Raw genomic sequence first — 23,163 nt, forward strand, 5'->3', positions numbered from 1 at the left:
GGAGAAAATGTAGCCTGAAAAATGTTAAGTCATTTTTCTAAGTGTACACAGCCAATAGTGGCAAAGCCAAAACTCTAGCCCAGGCCCGTCTGGTTATTTCCAGCTGGTCAGGCTGTCTGATTGTATTCTTTGTGGAGAATTTAGAAATAGTGCAGTGAAGGAAGGCAACAGACAAAATTGGATTTCAGATAAATTGATCCAATAAAAAAAGGCTAAATATATGAGGCACATTTAGCTAAAGAGAAAAGAGTCCGAGGGAGCTTTGGTGACTGTCATCATCCATTTTCAATGAGAACAAGTGTATAGATTTTCTGTTTCCAGTGATGACGGAAAAAGAGATTGTGTTTAAATCGCAGTACAGATTAGGGTGCAGTGTTAAAAAGAATGATATGTTTACACATTGACTAGAAATCAAAATTTGAAATTAATTTCTAGACCACTCAAGACAAAAAAGAAAAAAGGAATGCCTGAAATGCTGACGTAATTGAAGTAATATTTCATCTTGAATTTTCAAAACAAGTATGCCAGTTGATGTACATGGACACCAAACTTAAAATTTATCACATATTACTAATATATGAACTAATATTATAGAATCCTCATCTCTAATAGTTTTTAAGAAAAAAATAATAAAATACTGACTTTTGAGATGTTTTAAATTTGTGTTCTCTGGTGTCAAAAGTTGGATCAGATGAGCTCCTGAGAAGTCCTTCTAATTCTTTGTTTCAATTTTCAAGAAATCATATTTTATTTAAACAATTCTATTATTTTATTAATGGTATTTCCCATTTCCAGCTCTGTATTTCCAACAGTTTTCTTGAAGATAATGTGTGATACTTGTTTCTTTTCTTTTCCTCTTTCTCTTCTTCCCCCAGCCCCTGCCAAAAAACAACAAGCTTATGTATTTGTCTTAGTGAACTCAACCAGGCAATTTAGAATACATATGTGTAATAAGTTCTCTGTGTTGAGCTCATTATTTAGGGGCTCTCCTAGCGTACACCTGGTAATCAGGGGTGCTGGGGTCCATTGATAAAGAGAGCTACACAGGGGCACGGCAGCTACAGAACTTTTATGCGCAGAAGTGTTGAAAATTATGGCTTGGCAGTATTTTGAACCACTCAGTCATTTTTGGATCTGGCTGGTAGGCTATGGTTAAGGGTCGGCTTCCAACCTGTTCATCTATAAATGCTATTGTTTGGAGAAACGTTTGAAATACTGTGATTAAAACTTGTCCTTCTTGACATTCTCATAAAGGTACATGCATGTGGCATCTTCTTTTTTTTTTTTTGGTCAATTTAAGTGCAATATCTTAGTCCTTTAAAATCATACTGTGGCCTATTACCCTCTTTAGATTCACCTTAAAAGAATTTTCAATGTATATAGTAGTCTGTATGTTAAGGTTCATTTTTTCTTTATTTTCTTTGACCTCTGGTTCTTTTTTTTTTTTTTTTTTCTCCTCCCATCTTTCTGCTAAAGGGCATCACTTTGGTACTTTCAGTTAAGGAATGGATTTGATCTTTTCGGTCCAAACATAGACTTGTATTCAATATAATGAATTCCTTAAAAAAGGAAGGAGGTAATCCTGTGAAAATCTGTTATAGTTTTGGCTTTGGTGACCTGTTTTTTCAAACAGCCCCATGAATAGCTGCCTGATTTTATCATTTTATTTTGGTTGTGATTCTTCTCTGCTTACCTGACAATCATAGGTACCTTCCTTTTGTTTATTTTCTCATGTTTTGCTAAGCTTTCAGATATTTTTGGTATAAACAAATTTAAATGAACCTTTAACTCTAAAATAGTTTTGATGGAGTATTGGGGGGGGGGTTATTTTCAACTATACATCAAGGGCTCCTTGATAGTGAATGTTAGTCTTCTACCTGTCTTGGAAGGAAAATCTTGGACGTGGAATCAGAAAGCATAAACGAAACAGGAATTTCAAGACCATGTTCTAGTTGAGGGAGTTTACCAAATTTAATCTTTCACGTTGAGATTATTTACTTTACCCTACAACAAAGCCATAAATATTTGCGGATTGGGAATCCAGCTTATGGAAAGCTTTACAGTTGTTTTAATTTATAGTGATCTCTCTTTGGTGTGGTTCTAGTTTTAATTGACTTTATCCCATTAACTCAGAAGAGAGGAAAACAAACGTGAGAAAAATTGTGTAGAATTTGAAAAGTTAGCAAGTAAAAATGATTATGTCAAAGTCTTTTCTCCTTAGACAATGTAAATGGTAGTATGATAGGTTTGATCAATACTGGGAGAGAGGGAGGGCTATATAGTAAAAACTTTCTAAAAATTGTTGTAAATTTCTTTCACAGTCTGATTGCCCGTACTCAGAAAAAGTTCCAAGTATTAAAATTCCAATGGACATCATGGAACAGCAACCTTTCCTAAGTGATAGCAAACCTTCCGACAGTGAGTAGAACTAACCTCTTGCATGTCTGCTCAAACGTGATTTGCACTTGCAGAGAAGAAACTTTAGAATTATCATTTACATTAACTTTCCCTCTATTTTCTTTTCTGTTTTTCTATGTGAAGATTTACACTTACTATCAAACTTAGTTTTACATTCCTTGAGCTTCATTCTCTTTCCTTTTATCCATAACCTTTTAAGTTTTTGTTTGGTAGTCTTTTCTCTGACCCACATTATCACCAGTTTCTTTCAGTTGCTAAGCTCGTAACCGTATTTTTGATTGACTTTCCATTTCTTTCCCGCGGGCATTTAGAGTCGCAGCTTGTAGTACCACGTCACTGTCTGTTACTGTCTGTCTCCCTTAGGCTTCAGCCACATCACTGGCTGTTACTGTCTGTCTCCCTTAGGCTTCAGCCAATGACCAGCTGAGCTCAGACAGAAACTGCATCTGAATCATCAGTAAATCCATTGTTCATGCTGAGCATTTGGAATAATTGTTATTTTCAATTACATTAGCAATCATAAAATATTAATACAACTTTTTAGGTATTACTTATAAGATATATGCAGTTTGTTCCTAATTTCCTTATTCCTTTTCTGCTATTTCAAAAACACCTTTTTAACTGGACTGGTCTTTTGGGGTAATAGGTTGGTGGCTAAGGTGTAATGATTTCTGACACATCATCTTTTCTTCTGTAATTGGGGTAACAGGCCACTTGAAAAAGGGGACAACCTCTATAGTAACATTAGTGAATATCTCAAGCTTTTCCAATAGCAAGTAGCAATTGCTTCCAAACTACTTTCACTTTGGGGTGTCATTTGAAGAAAATATCTTCTTTTAGATCCAGATGCACTTCAAAGTCTACTGACCTATTAAGGGGGAGAAAAGACAGTTGAGACACTTTTATTTCCGTTTGACAATGCCACTTCGACTTCAGTAAGAGGTTACCAAGAGAAGTTTGGAATGAATGACTATTTATGAAAAATGGGTATATTAGTTATCTGTTGCTATGTAACAAATTACCACAGAATTTAGCAACTTAAAACAACAAACAAGTACTTCCTTATAACATTCCCGACATTCAGGAATGTAGGAACAGAGGATTTAGGTGGTTCTGTCTCTGGGTCTCCTGTGAGATTGCAGACAAGCTTTTGGCTGGGGCCAAGCTTGAAGACAACAGGAACCGGGATCTGCTTCTAAGCTCACGCGGAAGGCAGTTGGCAGGAAGTTTCAGTTCCCCGGCCCCTGGGCACCTCCGTGCCAGTGAGTTGCCCCCAGTGCCAGTGAGAATGGAGAGAGAAACCAAGACAGAAACTGCAGTCTTTTATCACTGAATCTCAGAAGTGACGTGCCATCACTTTTGCCATGTTCTGTTGGTCCCACACAGACCAACCCTGGTACAAAACGGGGAGGAATTACATGAGGACATGAATACCAGGAGACGCAGGGAACGTTGGGGGTCACCTTGGAGGCTGGCTGCCACACTGGGTTTAGAGAACAGTCTCGCATTGGTGTCCAGTCCGTAAGCTGTAACTTGTAACTGAGGCTAATTTCTTTTCAGTCCCTATCAGCAGGATTTAGTTAATATTTCTTTTCTGAATTCAAGCTCCTCAAACCATATCCTGGCTTCATTTTTCACTTTATTAATGCTAGAGCATTAGTAGCAAAATGAAACTGTGAAAGGGACACGGCACATATGTCTTCTGTTGGCATCATGACCTGTTACAGCCTTTCTAGGTACAGTTTAAAGGCTGCTTCAAAAATAAAAAATTTTAAAAAGCACCACCAGCTAGAATTCATGGAAAAAGTTTATGGCAGATCAATTATTTAGTGCTAGTTGTTATTCATTCTCTCAAAAACCCATTAGAAGGATACATGGAAAATTGACATATTAGAAATTTACTTAAGCAAAATATCTTTGGTCATTCTAACTGAAATCTTTTCTAATGTCATATTAATCTTTTATAAGCCATGAAAGAACAAAATTGATAGTAGAGGTGCCCGATAATTAAGTTCCTCACAATCTTTTTCTCCCCCATGAATAACACCAGGACAAAACTGTGGATGCTGAAGATGAAAGGAAATCCAAGGGCAAGGCTTAAGACATTAAGTAGATGCTCTAAAATTGATTGGCCTCCTACCCTTTCACAGAAGAAAACAACAGTGGTCCATCCCAGAATACCTAGGGGAAATGAAACTAACAGATTTTTATCTTGGTCACCTAACTTAGTTTCTTAGCTCAATACGATGTCTCTTGAAATTGTCTAGGGGTGCCTGGCTGGCTCAGTTGGTTGAGCATCTGACTCTTGATTTCGGTTCAGGTCGTGATTTCAGGGCCCAGTTCCGCACTCAGCGTGGTGTCTGCTTGTCTTTCTCCCTCTGCTCCTCCCTCTGCTTGTGCATACTCTCCCTCTCTCACTTTCTCTTTCTCTGTCAAATAAATAAATAAAATCTTAAAAAAAAAGAAAAAAGAAATTGTCTAAATTTGCTTCTCTCTTTCCAATTGTAATGCATCAATTTTTACAAAGATTTTTATTTTTACTCTAATTTTATACGTTACCGAAGGGTACTGTTCACAATTTAAAGAAATTTTTCTTTTCCAGGAGAAAGATCACCAACATTCCTTGAACGCCACACATCATGCTGATAAAATTCCTTTCCTTCAGTCACTCGGTATGCCAAGGTAAAGGACAACTCTGTGTTTTATGTTGTTCTATGGGATGATTACCCCACAGAAATGTAGTCCATGGCGGATTATTGGCAGAATGCCTTGTTTTCCTTCCTGTCTACAAGCTATCTTGAATCAATTACCCAATCCCCAAACCTCACCCCAGCTTTTATGTAGAAAGTATTCTAAGAGACCTACTAAGAAGTAATGGGCACATTCAGTATCGTTAAGGTAAAGCCCAGGATCAATGTTTGCTTTTATCATTTCCATATCATCTCTGATTTAAGGGATAACCGCTGTTTTCTGGCAGCTGTCCAGTAGTTTTCTTCCCTAATCTTAACACGGCTCTAGACATTTCAGATCTTCCTTGATTTTCCAAAAAGCAAAATCTCGGAACATTTTCTTCATGTAGGTCTATTTGTCCTTTGATTTCTGACAGTATCACCCACCTGTCAGTCCTCCTTCTTGATTTTTGTGTTTTTGTGTTTTTTTGTTTTTAATCTAAGTGTGAAAGTTTATGAAATTTTCTACTTGAATCTCTTGACTCTTCTGTACCTTCATCCCATTTAAAAAATGTTTGTTTTGGGGGTACCTGGGTGGCTCAGTCGGCTAAGTGCCTGCCTTTGGCTCAGGTCATGATCTCAGGGTCCTGGGATTGAGCCCCGCATCGGGCTCCCTGCTCAGCGGGAAGCCTGCTTCTCCCTCCCCCCACTCCCCCTGCTTGTCTTCCCTCTCTCGCTGTGTCTCTCTGTCAAAATAAAATAAAATAAAATCTTTAAAAAAATTAAAAAAAATTAAAATGTTTGTTTTTAATAAGGAGAAAGTAGGTAAGTAAAGAGAACAGAGAACACGTTCAGCTTCTGCACAATGCACATACATTTGACAGATGACAAGGGGAATCCGATTTACTTACTATTTCTTTTTTCTTCTTTTTTCTCTTTTTTCTCTAGTCCTCCTAGAACTCCAGTAAAAGTTGTGCCTCAAATTAGGATAGAACTTGAGCCTGAAGACAATGATTATTTCTGGAGGAGCAAGGGAACAGAAACTACATTGTAACCTGTTTGTCTTTCTTCAAATGGACAGTTTTTGTTGTTAATGTTCTTGGGTTTTGTCTAGTTGTTTATTTTTTAATTCTTGTTTTGTTTTGGTTTTTGGTCCTTGGCCAAATAATCTAGCACTCACTCTGCTTCTCTCTTGCATAGGTAAAATCAAGACAGTAGTGCACCGTTCCTTAAAAACATCTGAAGAATCCCCTCTTCTTTTCTTTTTTTCAGATGTGTCCTCTGACATCCAAATTCCTTTGTCACTCAAGACACGCACAGACCCTGTCCTTTCCCTTTATTAAGCAGAGGGCAAAAGTATTAAGGCTTTTTGTAACACCTTTGATTAAAATATTGAAGGAACTTACAACTTTAGCTTTGGAGCTGTGCTTACTTACTGGCTTGTGTGTCTCTCTGGTAGGAGAAACTGGGGCCTCCAGGCAGAGTCCCTCCTTGCTTATCGAGCTCTCCAGGACTGGAAAAAAGTGCTGCTATGCTAACTTGCTCTTGCTTGTGAGCCCTAATCTTAGAGTTATCAGAAGAAGAAAAACTCAAGGTACTTTACTCCCTGTAGAGAAACTATTGCCATCATTGTAGCAAGTGCTAGAATATCCCTTTTTCCTATGCAACTTTTTTTAACCCTTTAATGAACTTATCTGTTGAGTACATTGAAGAATATTTTCTTCGTAGATTTTGTTGTTTAAATTATGGGGCCTAACCTGCAACTCATTTTTTGTCAATTTTTTAAACTTTTTTTTAATTACTGTAAAGAAAATGAATTTTTTCCTGCAGCAGGAAACATAGTTTTGAGTAGTTCTACCTCTTATTTGTAGCTGCCAGGCTTTCTGTAAAAATTGTATTGTATATAATGTGATTTTTACACACACATATACACACACAAATACACAATCTCTAAGGTAAGCCAGAGGGCTGGATCAGATTAAAAACACCATGTTTCTAAGCATCCATTTTTCCCTTTCTTTAAAAGAAACTTACTGTGCTATGAAGAGATTGGGGGAGAAGGGAGAAGCTCCTATGTAATGGGAATAACTGATGTTTTGTTAATAGTAATATCCGGGCATAGATGCTGATTGTATTGCCATGTCGATGTCCTATGCAGTATTGTTAGACATTGTTTTCATTTTGAAATATTTGTGTGTTTGTGTACATACTCTGTGTGTGGCTGGTGCACATATGTGCAAAGTTGGAAAGAGACAGAGTGAAGGTAGGCGATGGGCAAAGTTACCCAGCCTCTTGTGTCAGTTTTCATAAAACCCAAACCACATATGAAAAATCCATCAGAGGTCTAAGAGACTGACTATTATACAAATGAGGGTAAATATATTTTATTGCCAGATACCATCATTGATCCAAGAGCTCGTATTTACAATACAAAGTCCATAGGAATATTAATAGATAATTTACTTATCTATACAGTGTTTATGGGAATGCAGTTAGATCTGCAGAGGTGTGTATATATATATATACACACACATCCACACGTACATTTTAACAATGCTCACACATGCTTTTAGGATGGAAAGGCAATTATTCCTTGTGATTGGGACATTTAGAATATATATATGTGTGTGTGTGTGTACATGTATTTCAAGGTACCATATTGAAATTTAGAAAAAAGAAAATTAGGCCTTTATTAACCAAATTTAGCATGTAATTTAAATGTAATGTTTTAAATAGACTGCATTATGTATTGTGAATCTGCATTAAAAATAACATTTTAAATATTGAATTCATAATTTTGGATTCATAGAACCATATTTGTGATCTATCTAAACTAAATATATATAACTAGGAGGAGTACCAGAAGCAGGATGAAACCATGTATTTTGGTTTCATAATATGCACATAGTGACTCCCACTCATTCTTATATTAATTAAATTATAATTCTGTCCTCTTAAAATTTTGATTATAAAAACTTTATTACCCTGAATTAGTTGTTACTTTTATAGTATCTGATAATCTTAAAACTTTAAACTTTATACAAGTTAGACATAAATGACCTGCAATTTTTTTCATTAAAAGAAGCAGCAAATTACATGTTATTTGTTAAAACCTTACATGCCAAGTTCTGGCATCACATTTGTATTTAGAGCTATCCTTAAAATGATTATATTATCTAGTTTTTTCATTACTCTAATATAAAACTGTAAGAAGCTTTTCCTTTTTCTTTACCAAGGGAAGCATCAATAAAATGTCTAAGAGTCACGCATAATAAGTTTAGCCTAACGTATGATCTTATTAAATTAAAGACACTTTTGTTCGCTTTTATAAAGGCCCTGGATGTAATACTTTATTTTTCTGATCATGAATCAAGTATTTGAGGATTTGTGCCTCTCTCCATCTCTTTCAAAGAACTCCTGAAGCAACTGAACTCAGTATTTCAGCCTTTGAGTAGATCTAAAGGCTATCTGCACCTCCACTTATGATCCATATTCTGTGACCAAAGGTTGAAATTCATGAAATGAATGCAGAACAGTACCTTCCGTTTGCTAAAAGTAACAGTTCATCAAACCCTTTCAATATTTCGGAACCCAGGGAAGCTTTTAAAGAATCATTACTTTCAGAGGAACAGGAGTAGTTACCAAACAAGCAAACAAAACCCGCAGTCCATACAGAGCCACCGAATCATCTGTATTTTAACTGAATTTACTCATTTTCTGAGAAGTTTCTATGTAAACTGGACACACAGAATACAATACAATGGGGAATTTTTTTTTTTGCCAAGTATCTTTCCCTGGTGTGAATACAGAGACATGAAATATTGAAGTTGTTAGGAGTATAAGACTAAGGGCAGCTCCCAAGATACCAAGCAGAAGGCCTGTGATTGTACAAACTTACTGTTGAAGAGATCACTGGGCCAAGAGTTGGCCTTATCAAAGGAGCATAAAGGCCTCTGGTTTTGCATTTGAAAGGAAAAATCTCTTGGAGACGCTGTTTTCCTTGATAAAGATCACTCTTTTCTACTGTGTGAGACAGTGACTTGGAATCTGAACTATTTGCTGTGCCATAGGCAGTGGTGTTCCTGCCTCTTCTTCCAGTCAAGCGGTGGAGTGGGGCTGGGCGATGGAGGCTTCAAGATGTACAAAAACAAAAAACAGAACCCTCTCTGATCAGCCCCCACCTCAAAAAATGGGGGGTGGGGAGAAGTGATCATCCGCTGTCAGTAATTCGGTTTGTGTATATGTTATGCACACGCACCAACACACACAGAGTAAATCTTTTATCAGCTATATATTGCTGTTTAATACAGAGAACGATTGTCTTCCGAGTTTTTGGTTCTTTTTTTTTTTTTTAACTGTGTTAAAGTACTTGAAATGTATTGACTGCTGACTATCCTTTTAAAAACAAAACGAAACCATTTGAGTTGTATTACAGAGGTTGACATTGTTCAGGGATGGGACAAAGCTTTCTTCAATTCTTTTCATACCACTTAATGATTTTGGTGCAGGAACTTGAGATTTTCTTATTTATTCCATGATATTTCACATCCATTCTTCACAGCATGAGCATAAAGCCCAGTGGCACCAAGTGGCTGAATACAAATGATATTTTACAGCACTTGACTGTCCAAAGGGCCTTGGGAGTTTTCAGATGATGATTTCACTGAGCTTCATTGCAGCCTGAAATAAAAAAGTTGTATGATATATGCTAACCAGTCAAGTTGTGTTTTGACCAATTTGGATATGCCCTATTTCTTAGCTCATTTCTCTGTGCTCTATGGGTACATAACAAAAATCCTGAATTCTGTGTCCCAAGCAGATAATTGCAACTCAGGGCTAAAGTCATCCAGTGAAACTTTTAGAGCCAGAAGTTAACTTTGTCCCAGTCCTACAATGTGAAAAGAGTGAATAGTTGCCTCTTTTTAGCCATTTTCATGGCTGGTACATATCTGTACACCTTACTTTTCAGAATCAATACGCACTTTCAGATATTCTTATTTTTATTCTCTTAAGTCTTTATTAACTTTGGAGAAATGATGCATCTTTTTATTTTAAATGAAGTAGATCAACATGGTGGAACAAAATGATAAAGAACAGAAAACATTTCAATATATTACTAATGATTTTTTCCAATATAAAACCTAAAATTCCTATAACATTATAGTATTTTACAGTTTTATGAAGCTTTCTATTGTGACTTTTATGGAATTAAGAGATGAAGAAGATGAGATATTTTAGCATTTATATTTTTCAAAATTAAATGTATACTTAAAATAAAGTAACTTTATGCATTTATGAGTGTCAAGTGCTTCTGTTCAACTCTTCAAATAATTATTAAGTGCCTATTCTTTTACTCTTTGGGTGTTACAGGGAATACAAAGATTTGAGTAAGTTAGAGTCCCTGACATTAGATGGCTTTTTAAAACTCAAGGTAGGAGGATAGAGTAAGTGTCCAAATTATATAGAATAAGAGATTGTAAGAATTATCTATTCAAGTATTAATGAAGTAGAATCATGCAAGGGTTCATAGCAAAAAAAAAAAAAGTCCAACTAAGAGCAGTGGAACAATGGAATGATCAACTAATGAATGGATAAAGCAGGTGCAGTATATCTCTATAATGGAATATTACTCAGCCATCAAAAAAATGAAATCTTGCCATTTGCAACGACATGGATGGAGCTAGAGAGTATTATGCTAAGTGAAAGAAGTCGGCCAGAGGAAGACAAATACCATATGATTTCAGTCATATGTGGAATTTAAGAAAGAAAACAGATGAACATACAGGAAGGGGGAACAGAAAAAAAAGGAGAGTGGGAAACAAACCATAAGACACTCTTAAGATGGAGAACAAACTGAGAGTTGATGGAGGGAGGTGGGTGGGGGATGGGCTAGATGGGGGAAGGGTATTAAGGAGGGCACTTGTGATGAGCACAGGGTGTTGTAAGTGACAAACCACTGATCTCCACTCCAGAAACCAATATTGCACTCTGTGTTAACTAAAATTTAACTTTAAAAAAGATGCATAGATAAAGATATGGTATGTATATATATATATAATGAAATCTTACCCAGCCATCAAAAAGAATAAATCTTGCCATTTGCAATGATGTGAATGGAGCTAGAGTGTATTATGCTAAGCGAAATAGAGAAAGACAAATACATATGATCTCACTCACATGTGGAATTTAAGAAACAAAACAGATGAAACATACGGGAGAGGGAAAAAAGAGGGAAACAAACCATAAGAGACTCTTAATGACAACAGGGTTGATGGAGGGAGGTGGGTGGAGGATGAGCTAGATGGGGGATAGGCATTAAGGGGGGCACTTGTTGTGATGAGCGCTGAGTGTTGTATGTAAGTGATAAATCACTGAATTCTACTCCTGAAAGCAATATTACACTGCATGTTAACTAAGTAGAATTTAAATAAATTTTTTTTAAAAAGCAATGGAATGGTTTCATTGAAAAAGTAGTGTTGTTATTCTTCTTTTATAAATAGTGAAATATAAACTGCCATTTTCTTGAATCCAGGATAATGTAGATAGTCAATTCTCAACGCAAAAAACAAAACAAAACTGCTAAGGGGCGCCTGGGTGGCATGGTCGGTGAAGCGTCCAACTCTTGGTTTTGGCTCAGGTCATGATCTGGGGTCCTGGGATTGAGTGCCGTGCTGGGCTCCAAGCTCAGTGCAGAGTCTGCTTCAGATTCTCTCTCCTTCTCCCCCTGCTCTCTCTTTCTCTCTCTGTCCAAAATAAATAAATCTTTTAACTTCTAAGCATAAGCACTTTTAAAAAAATAATTATTCAAGTGAACAAAATCTTGGAATGGTACTCCTCAGAAGATACATGATACATACCACATACTTCTTCCTGCTGGGCCTATCCAGGCTTCCATGCAATATTTACAATTCTCTCGGAAACTTCAGTTCAGCCCCAAATTATAATCAGAGAGTGGTGGTTGGTTGCGGGTGGTGGGGAGCAAATGGAAGGGATGAGAAAGAACCATTGGTAGCATTTAAAAAGTACATTTAAAAAAAAGATAATGAGACAGACATTAGCTATAACAATCTTTCAATCTGGAAATTTAATATCAAGGCAATAGCTCTGATAGTGGTAGGGGCGAAAGTGGGGTTTGGACTTTATCACCGAGCTGGAAGAAGTAGCAGAAGCCACACTCTGAATAGATAATATGGGAGAATTTGATTAATTCTTCAGTGTACCCACAGAGAATTCTAAATATTGTCATGTATAACAATAACTGAGTCCAGAAATTAGGATCAAGTTGTATTTAGTATGTTAGGGGAAAAAAATGGGCACTCCAACAGCTCTTCATTCTGCTACTTCACCTACCTGACCTACCTGAGAACAGGGAAGTAAAGTGCAGAGGCCTCTGAACTACCAAACCGTGTGTCTCAAGGTCTAGGCACCACAGCTTGAGCACCAGAGTCCTGGAAGAGGAACTCAAATCCTCCCACAGAATCTATTTACACGTATTCAAAATGCTTGAATGGGTTAAGCTTGGTCATCTGTAGCTTTCTCAGAACACAGGACATGAGAAATAACAGAGAAAATTACAGATAGGAAAACTGAGTTAGCAAGAATGAATAACTTCATCCTGATAGGAAGAGAGAAGATATTTTTAAAACTATAAAATATACTTAAGAATTTAAGAACCGGGGCTATTTAGAGGGCAACTGGGTGGCTCAGTCAGTTAAGCGTCTGACTCTTGATCTCAGCTCAGGTCTTGATCTCGGAATTGTGAGTTCAAGCCCGGTGTTGGGCTCCACACTGGGTGTGGAGCCTACTTAAAAAAAAAAAAAATTCAGGCTATTTAGTACAGAGGCAAGGACACCACAAGTCTTAAAGACAAATGTATTGGTTTTATATTGCAATGATTAAATTTTACATGTTTTGCCTACTGAAAATATATACTCCTTATTCTGCCTCCAGGATCTTCTTTTTCTTTTTTTTAATGTAAAACTGATTTCTGTACAAATTGGTGAACCAAGATTTCTTCTTTTCAAGACTACATTAAAATGATTATAAAGGAATAAAAAAATTATGGAAGGTGGCACAAGTGGACTAGAGACACCCACAAATTCTAATGATGAAAGGCCAATGCATGTTTGGATGATGAAGCCGACTGCAGGAAGCTGCAGCTTAGAACGTGTGCAGAGGAGGATGCAGTCAACGCCATGGTTGGCTAAGAGAATCTAAGTCTCAGACTCAGACATTGCAGGGGGATCAGGGATGGGAATGGGAAGTGGGGCTGGCTGAGAATGGGTATTAACAGGATGTGTGTATATATATAGCACCTCCTCTCCTACCTCTGCTTGTCAATCAGCCTAATGCCCAGCTCTTATCCTTAGATTAAAAAAAAAATCAGAAAGTTCTTCTCTTAAGATAATTGAACAAATTGCCTTGGGAAAAAGTGGGAACACCTGTTTAAAAAAACAAAAACCTCGTCATCTGACATTGATGAATAATTACCTTTCTGTACACTGAGGCAAGGCCTGAGGGTCAACAAGACTCACCCATAGGCAAAAAGTTCCCTGTCAAAATTTTTTTTCTCATTCTAGAATGTGGAGATGTGTATGGACAGTAAGAGTCACCAAACATGTGAAGAAATCCTTTATGCATTACGGAGAAAGACAAAGATTAATAGAAAAGATTAATCCTATGTAAACAAGTATTTTAAAGACTAGAAGAGAACTTTAAAAAAAAATCATTGTAATTTGCTTTATACTTGAAAAAACACTACCTATACAAAATTTGAACAGGATTATTTAAAAGAGGACAAAGAATAAAAGAGAACATTTGGAAATTTAAAGTACCATTTCAAATTTTTTTTACAAATTACAGAGTAGTTGGAAGATAATGTTCCCAAAACAGAGAATCAAAAAGAAAAGAGAAAATGTGTTAGAAAAGGCAAAAAGTATCAATCTATAAAATCAAAAATGAAGGTAGATACACATCTTCAGATATAAATCTGAATGGGCAGAACAACAAATTTATATACACATAACATTGTGGAATTTCAGGTAACCAAAAATAAAAATTTCAAAACACAGGAATAAGAATATCTTAAAATTGTCCATAAAAAGAGGCCTCCTACAGAGAAATCAAAACCAAGATGACAGCCTTTTCAACAGCAAAATTGGATGCTAGAAGATATAGTGCAATGTTGTAAAATTTCTGGAGGAAAATGATTTTAAACCTAAAATTCTAGATGCAACTAACCTATTAATAAAGTGTAAGGCAGAATAAAATATTTAGAAACCATGAAATTCCAAACAGTTTATCTTCCCACTCACCTGTTCTTAGGATATTACTCAAGAACATACCTCACTATGAGTGATTCAAGTGAGAAAGAATCAAGATCACAAAAAGCAATCAACTCAACCTTGTCAAATAATAAAGTCCCAGAATAATAGGTGTTCATTAGGCGTAGAGAGCAACCAATCAGAACTAAAGTAGAAGGATGGAAGGCTTTGGGAAAGGACATAGAAAAAGTACTCCATGGAATGGCTCAAATGACTGGAAATTTGAAAAACTTGAGTATAAGATGAAGGCATTGGAAAAAAGGGCAATTAGAAAATTCTGGAAAAATAAAAGTTGTACAAGAAAGTCATGGTCCAAATATTAAGAAATCAATCCAAATTGGAATAGAAGTTACCAGACGTCAAGGAAAAAAATGCACTAGATTCCAAGAAGGAATAAGAATCTGGAAGATATTGGGGATATGGTAAACATTTCTCTCAAAGAGAAAACAAAAGCAATCAGAAACTCTAGGAAAAAAATTTTTTAAATACTGTATGAGCAGTAAATACTCCAAATATGTAGTAGACTCATGTTTTGAGCTATTGATGGAGTATAAGGAAAGAGAATTTACTTGAACTTGACATTCTCCTTTGAGTGACTCAGGTATAATTATACTAGATTTATAATTACATCCCACTACTTGAGTCTACAATAGTATTTATTTATTTTTTTAACATAGCCATAATGTTAACATAGAATATTAGCATAGTCATAATAATGGAAATATATTTTTTGGTTTCAACATTCAAAAAATGTTAGGGAACCAGATGCCAATGAGATTACCCATGACCATGTAAAAGGCAGCTGACAGAAGGTTGGGCAATAGGAGTGAGAAAGAAAAGATGGAGAGAAGTGCAAGGACGCTGTGTCCATCAGCAATGTGTTGGACAAACTAATAACTTTTAATTTGGGCTTAAATAGTCTGGGGTTAGGCAGCTTCTGGATATTGTTCATTGTGTAGATGCTGTCAGAGCTGGCATCTCTGTAATTCACTTGGATTCATTCATGTTCAAAGAGAGCTGTTGCATTTTCAGAAACATCAGAACAGGAAGAAGCAGGGAGATAGACAAAGGGTTTTCTCTTGGCTGGGCTTTGTCTTTGTATTCGGCGAAGGAAATTCTGTCCCGCAGGCTTCTCCTGTGTCTTGTTGGGTAGATCTGAATCACCCACCACTTTTACATCAATCACTGTCTAAAGGGAATTTGATTAGCCTCTTCTGGGGGTTAGAATAGGGTTGGGGTCTCTCCTTCCTGAGCTCAATGTATCTCAGTCTAGCACCTGAACAAATTGGAGGTGGTGTGATACGGTGGGAAGAATGGTGGATTAAAGGTGAAATAGCACCGTAATATGTTCTGTTTTGAAAACAAGCATCGTCCAGTATCGGGAACACTCTTGTCTTCTTTTACCCTATATAAGCTGACCTTGTATGTCAGACTGACCTGGTAAAAATTTAGCTCAGCTGGGATGATTTCAAACGTTGAGATTCAGCAATAGAATTGTCAAGGGCTGCATCAGTTAAGCATAGCAGCTGTGGAGCTTCAGTTATTGATTAGGTTTCTCAACAGGCAGACCCAACTGCTGACTTGGGGTAGAACTACAAGTGACTATGAATTAGTGGATTAGTGACTATATAGGCTGTTTTTAAAGGATCAGCTTTTTGAAGGGAGACTGTGAGAGATGCTATGATTAGAAAGTGCTGAGTCTATTTTTGATGCCATGATATACATATCCTCCTACTGAGTGCGTAATTTAATACAAAATGTGTCTTTTTATATAATGCTTCTAGAACACCATGCGAGCTGACATCTACAATATGAATACGAGTTAGGTTTAACATTTCAATATCTTAATTATTTATTATCTAAGATGGGAAGCTTGAGTATTCCATTAACAAGCTGCAAGATGATGCTGTTGGGTTATTTATGGATCTTTGTGAAGGGCAACACTGGTAGGCTACGTTTTCTTTGAGTGCAGTGCTTAAGAAATCAGACGTTTCAAAGACTTGGAACAGCTGAGTGTGTGGGTGACTAATACAGAAGGATGCAGCGGTTAGGTATCAAGGGTTCGGAGTGTTGCAAAACCTTCTGAGTCTCAGTTTCCCGTCTGTACACAGAAATAATAACAATATAGTATTCATCTCTTAAAGTGGTTGTAATGAGAAACACATGTAAGGTATTTAGTACAGCACCTGTCAAGAATCATACGCCTTCTATTCATATTTCAGCAATTCAAAGTATGTAATAATTTGAATAAAGCCTGAGAAGAATTGTATATGCATGATTGCTAAAAAGCTGCTTCCAAGCAAATTAATACTTTTCTTAAGATTTTCATGGAGAACTTCTAAACTACTTGAGAATTAACTGCTTTCAAACATTTAAAAGCATTTTCAGAGTGACTGTCCCCATAGAAACAATTAATAGACTAATTATAAAGCTACCCCATCTATTTGTTAAAGTATATTCCCTGAAAACGTTCACTGGACCATTATTTATTTAACAATCACTTATATAGTCTCACTGTATGGTAGGCAATGTTCCCGATGCTTTACAAATATATATTTTTTTAGGATTTTATTTATTTATTTGACAGAGAGAGACACAGTGAGAGAGGGAACACAAGCAGGGAGAGCAGCAGAGGGAGAGGGAGAATCAGGCCTCCCGCCGAGCAGGGAGTCCGATGCGGCACTCGATTCCAGGACCCCGGGATCATGACCTGAGCCGAAGGCAGACGCTTAACGACTGAGCCACCCAAGCGCCCCGATGCTTTATAAATATTAATCTGTCCTCATAAGAACCCAATAAGAGAGGTACCATTAGTTTTCCATGTTATAGTCAAAGAAACGAAGGGGTAGAGAGGTTAAGTAACTTGTTCTTAATTGCTGTCAGGCTGCAAGATGCTTCTCAGCACTTCTTCAGGACCCAGGCTCTCATTCTAGGTGTGTTGGCTGCTGACAGTCACAGGTGAGTCCTTCCTCAGAAATTTCCTTTGGCCACAGGACGCTGCTTTACCCAAGGTTATTCTCCTCCCTCGAGAGCAGCCCACACCCAGTGCCCCTTACCTCAGTTCAGGACATCTCTGAAAGCCGTTCCGGCTACTGAGCAACCACAGGGATCCGCTGCAGCCTTGTGGCAACCATGTTACACCCCAACTCTCTTTCCACTCAATCGTGTGGTCTTCACTCCCCGTGAGGGTTCATCCTGAGAGCACCCTCCAGAAGTCTCCTGCATGGAAATCTCTGCCTCAGAGCCTGTTTCCCAGGAGCCCAACCTAAGAAAATCATATATCTAATAAGTGGTAGAGCTGACTGGAACAGTCTAGATCCAGGATCTCTCCCCTTAACCACTAAGCTATGCTAATGCATTGTAACAATTCACTTTAATAATATGCTTTGTAAAGTCAAAGTTCTCACTTAAGAAATATTCCATAAGACTGATTTTTTAGTAATCCATTTTTCTTCCCTATTCACCCAGGCGAGCAAGGTTGTTGATGCTGGTCCTTTTCTGGATAAATATTCTGAGATCTTTTGGCTCTGTTATACCCTAGATCCCACTACAATGACAAGTCAATGGACTCCACAAAGGGCTCTCTGACTCAGATGACAGATATATACCTTTAGTGGTAGTTTAGAAGCCAGTAAATGAGGAGCTAGCTCTACTGTTGAGGCTCCTTCAAATTCTCTTAGGCACTCAAGACTTGAGTTTCTGTGACACCATGAGAGTAGATTCAGTTTTCCAGTTCAAAAAAAAGCATAATGTGCTGATATTTCTAATCTCTTACAGTAGATTTTCCATCTCTTGGGTTGTTCGTTAGGAACACTTCTTGATCCCAAGCCAAAGTGGGAACCTGTTGAGCTCAACTTCCACAGGTCTCTTCCCAACCTCAGTGATGTCATGAGAACCCAAGAAAGCAAGCCTGACTCTCCCAACACTACATTTTAGTACTTACTGTTGTAGCACAACAGAGTGACTCATGTTCTCAACCAACAGCTGAAGCATCTGTCGGATGGGATGGCTGCTACAGGGCTCAAATATATCTTTTAAAAGGTCAATATGCTCAGCAAAGCTCCAAAAGAGGAAGAAAAGTCCTATCAGTTAGCTCAGGAATAATTATGTTGAGGAACAAAGGCTTCAAAAACTCAGGCTTATAACAACAAAGGTTTATTTCTGCCTTCTACAACAAGTCCATTACAGGGTTGGCTGCAGCTCGGCTCATGTCATCTTTGCTTCACCATCCAGGGCGATGGAATACCCCCCATAGGTGGGTATAGCTGAATTCATGGCAGAGTGAAAATAGAGCACAAGAGAACCATGGATAACTTCTGTTCATATTTTATTGTTTCAAGCAAGTCACATGACCAAGCCTGAGGTCAACAGGGAGGGATACATAATCTTTCCTCAGAGAAAGACAAATGAAGAATAGTATGAAATGTAATTTAGCATGGTCCCAAATTTTATTCAGAAATTCTGCTTCCCTCCCACTGCACACAAAATATACTCATTTCCCTCCCAGAGGAGAAAAACCCAAAAGTTCAGGAATAGCATCAAGATGAAAGTAAACCATTTTGGGATTGTCTTTACTACATCAGGTCTGAGTGTGGTTTCTCTTCATTGAGAGACCCACACATCCATAAGTCAATGATAGAAGACAGAGAGGATAATTGCAACACATATTCCCTTTCAGAAAGAGGAATAACGAGAGACATGAAGCAATTCTGAAATCACATTGGATAAGGAACACTCCTTGTTTGGACCCCTCTTCTGCTCTCAGAGAATAAGCTCCCAGGCTGTTATCCTCTGTGGCTCTTGGCACTACTCTCTGGAAAGTTTCTCTTTCTCCTATATCCTTCTTGGCCACAATTGAAGAGGACATTGGAGAATATGTCCTCCTTGAGGGCTAAGCCACTTTCTCAGCCTACTTTCACTTCATCGACTATTGGGGGCCACAAGGGTCATTTTTAGTCAAGATTGGTCACAATGATATTTAGTCCCAACTAGTACAATGCTCTCAGAATTAGGCTTTTTTATTTATTTGGTTCCATCCAGCTTCATGTGTCTATAGCCTCATCCTCAATTCTTTTCATGATATGCCTCTTTCTCTAAACTTAATTATGGGTGACTTTAGCTAATCAAGTTCCTTAGAAGTGGGAGTCAATTCATTCCTTTAATCCCTTACCCATGAACTATTTTATCCAACTGAAAGGACTCCATCTTAATTAATTCAAAAGTTGTAACAAAAAATATGATGGCCGTATATTGGATTTGGTCCTTGAAATGAGGTGAATTTTATTTGCCCTTTTGTAGGTCAAATGCTCTCTCAGTTTTGCCTTTTATGTTTAGGGAAGAGAAACAACTGTATCTTTCAATTCTATTCACTTTCATCTCTGATTGCAAATGGACAATTTTTCTTAAATTAATCTCTGTCTTGTAATATACGAGAAGTAAGGTGTGCCACTAATTTTGTTTGCCAACCTCTATATCTAAATCCAAAGATCACTCAATATATTAACTATCTCCTAAGGAAACACAAACAACAGTCTTAGCAAATGTTTTGACAATGCATAATATGGATTGTCATCTTTCCAGACTCCAGTAACAAAGTTTCCTTATGGCCTACTGGCTCCTGAACCAATGTCACGTAGCTTATTTGGGTTTTCATTAGGGTAGCCCTGCATTTCTAGGTACCAATTTCTACATAAACCAGTTTAAGCTAAATAAAGCTATGCTAACAAATAACTTAAAAATCTCAGTGGATTTTAATATCAAAGATTAATTTCTCAGGCTACTTATCAATATGGTCCTCCACCAGGTCATCTTCATTCTAGAACCTAGGTTGATGGGGCAGCCTCTATCTAGACACCACCAGTCTTTTGACAGAGAACATGACACACAGAGCAGCTCGAAGAGCTTCTGCTCACAGGTGGCCGCTTTCTTCCAATCACTCTTCATTGACCAAAGCAAGTAATGTGGCCACGACTGGAAGTGCTAAAGTATAATCCTCCTAGATGGAGGAGGAAGCCAACTCTATAAATCTATAAAAATCTATAAATCAGGAAAGTCTAACAGCTATAACCTCATCAGCTCTATAATAGGAAGTTAAGGAGAGACACATTTTTTTTTAAGATTTTATTTATTTATTTGACAGAGAGAGACACAGCGAGAGAGAGAACACAAGCAGGGGGGAGTGGGGGAGGGAGAAGCAGGCTTCCTGCTGAGCAGGGAGCCCAATGTGGGGCTCGAACCCAGGACCCTGGGATCATGACCTGAGCTGAAGGCAGACACTTAACGACTGAGCCACCCAGGCACCCTGGAGAGACACGTTTTATCTAGCCTATAAACATATACTGTAAAATTCCCTTGCTTTGGCTGATCAGTAGCATTAATATAATCTATGGGGTCAGAAACTATAAATTGATAAGGTGGTTCTTATTGAAGATTGCTGCCAAAGGCACGATTTTGCTTACTTCTAATGGAATATTTTTACCAAGTGAAATTCCTAATTCTCATGTAAGATAACATATATGTTATATATATATGTATATATATATATAAAACCATATATATATATATATATATAACTTATTTCTTCATTTCTATAACATCTTTTTATGGCTGAAGCATACAGTACAATAAATTTAAGTATTCAGCTCAGTGAAACCTTACCTTTGTATATACCTGTGTAACCACCATTTAGATCAAGATACAGAATATTTGCAGAATTCCAAGAGGTACTCTTGTGAGTTTATTAATCAGTACCTATCCCATCTCCTGTATGTAACCACTGTTCTGACTTCTATCACCTGTGATCACCTTAGTTTTGTCTATTCTTAAATTTCATGTGAAGAGAATCATATAATGTATACTCTCTTCTGTTTAGCTTCTTTGGCTGAACATAATATCTGTGAAAGCCATCCAGGTTGGAGTGTGTACCGGTAATTTGTATTTTTAGTGCTGTGTAGTTTTCTAGTATATGGGTTATTTCCAGTTTGAAGCTATTATGAATAAAGCTGCTATGACCATCCTTATATGTGGTTGTGTGTACTCTAGACTCTAAGGTATAGACCGAGGAATGGGATTGCTAAGAAATTTCCTCCAAGTCTGTGGCTCACCTTTTCATTTTATTAATAGTGTTTTTGAAGAGTGAAAGTTTTAAACTTTGATGCCAATTTGTTGATTTTTTTTCTTTTAGATTTTGTGCCTTTTGTGTTATATATAAGAAATCTACCAAACCCAAGGTCACTAAGATTTTAGAAGTTTTATAGTTTTAGCTCTTACTTTTAGTTCTATGGTCTATTTCAAGATAAATTGTGTATATAATATGAGGTAACTGTCAAGGTTCATTATTTTGCATATGGGTATCCAATTGTTCCAGCACCATTTGGCAAATAACTATTCTTCCTCCATGAAATTGCTTTGCATCTTTGCTAGAGATCAATTGACAATATGTGTGGGCATATTTCTAGACTCTCCATTCTGTTCCATTGATCAATTCATCATTCATGATGCAAATAGCATACTATCTTGCTAACTTTAGCTTTATAATAAGTCTTAAAATCAGGAAGGTTAAGTCTTCCAACTCTATTTCAAAACTGTTTGGGCTATTCTTAATCTTTTGAATTTCATGTACATATATTTTTAAAATATTTTATTTATTTATTCATGAGAGACAGAGGGAGAGGGAGGTAGAAGCAGAGTGAGAAGCAGGCTCCCCGCTGAGGAGGGAGCCCGATGCAGGCCTCGATCCCAGGACCCCGGGATCATGACCTGAGCTGAAGACAGATGCTTAACTGACTGAGCCACCCAGGCACCCGAATTTCATGTATATTTTAATAAGCATGTCAATTTCTAAAAAGAAAAAAAAAATTTTTTTTGCTGAGTTTTTAAAAATCATGCCATGCTGAATCTATAAATCTGATGAGAATTTGATTCTTCGTTATACATCCAAGAGAAATTTCTGCTCAGGTGGACCAGGACACATGTAGAGGGAGATCCTTATTAGTATTGTTTATAATAATCTCAAATTGGTATAATAATAATCCCAAACAAAACAAACATCCATTAATATTAAAATAGATAAATATATGCTATACAGAAAAGGAAATGAACAAACTACGATTATATTCATCAGTGTATCATCAGTCAGGGTGCCCCAGAGAAATAGGACCAATAGGATGTGGAGAGAAAGAGGGAGTGGGATTTATTATAGGAATAGGCTCACATGATTATGGAGGCTGATAAGTTCCGAGATCCGCGGGGTGAGTAGACAAATTGGAGACTCAGTAGAGTCAATGATGTAGTTCCAGTCCAAGTTCTCTGCCTGAGAACCAAGAGAGCTGATGATGGTATATTTCCAGCCTGAATACCAGTAGGCCCAAAACTCAGGCAGAGTCAATGTTTCAATGCAGGTGCAAAGTCAGGGGGAAAACCAAACATTAATGATGCCCCAACTCAAAGGCAGTCAGGGAGGAATTCTTACTCACTGGAGTGCCAGCTTTTTTTCCATTCAGGCCTTCAACTAAATGGACGAAGCCCATCAGCCCTGGGGATGGCAATCTGCTTTACTCAGTCTACTAGTTCAAATGTTAATCTTATCCAGAAACATCTAGAACAACGTTTGACTAAATGTCTGCGCACCCTGTGGACCAGTCATGTTGACACATAAAATTAACCATCACAATCAACATAAATCAATCTCTCAAATAGTATGTTGAAGGAAAAAATCAAGTTATAAATAATACACATTGGTATAACACTCTGTA

At 37.2% G+C, this 23,163-nt stretch overlaps 1 protein-coding gene across 6 annotated transcripts in view; it reads left to right on the plus strand.

Moving 5' to 3' along the window:
- Positions 1 to 10,380, plus strand: part of SLC4A4 (solute carrier family 4 member 4) — a 346,035-nt gene extending 335,655 nt beyond the window's left edge. For all 6 annotated transcript variants that reach the window (XM_078068751.1, XM_078068750.1, XM_078068748.1 and 3 more), the window contains 3 exons: positions 2,322 to 2,418; positions 5,021 to 5,100; positions 6,036 to 10,380. In XM_078068751.1, the coding sequence (XP_077924877.1) occupies positions 2,322 to 2,418; positions 5,021 to 5,064 (141 nt within the window). In that variant the 3' untranslated portion in view covers positions 5,065 to 5,100; positions 6,036 to 10,380. The remainder of the gene's footprint in view (positions 1 to 2,321; positions 2,419 to 5,020; positions 5,101 to 6,035) is intronic.
- Positions 10,381 to 23,163: the final 12,783 nt, after the last annotated feature.

Source organism: Halichoerus grypus, chromosome 3 (assembly GCF_964656455.1).
Source record: "Halichoerus grypus chromosome 3, mHalGry1.hap1.1, whole genome shotgun sequence".
Taxonomy (NCBI): Eukaryota; Metazoa; Chordata; class Mammalia; order Carnivora; family Phocidae; genus Halichoerus; species Halichoerus grypus.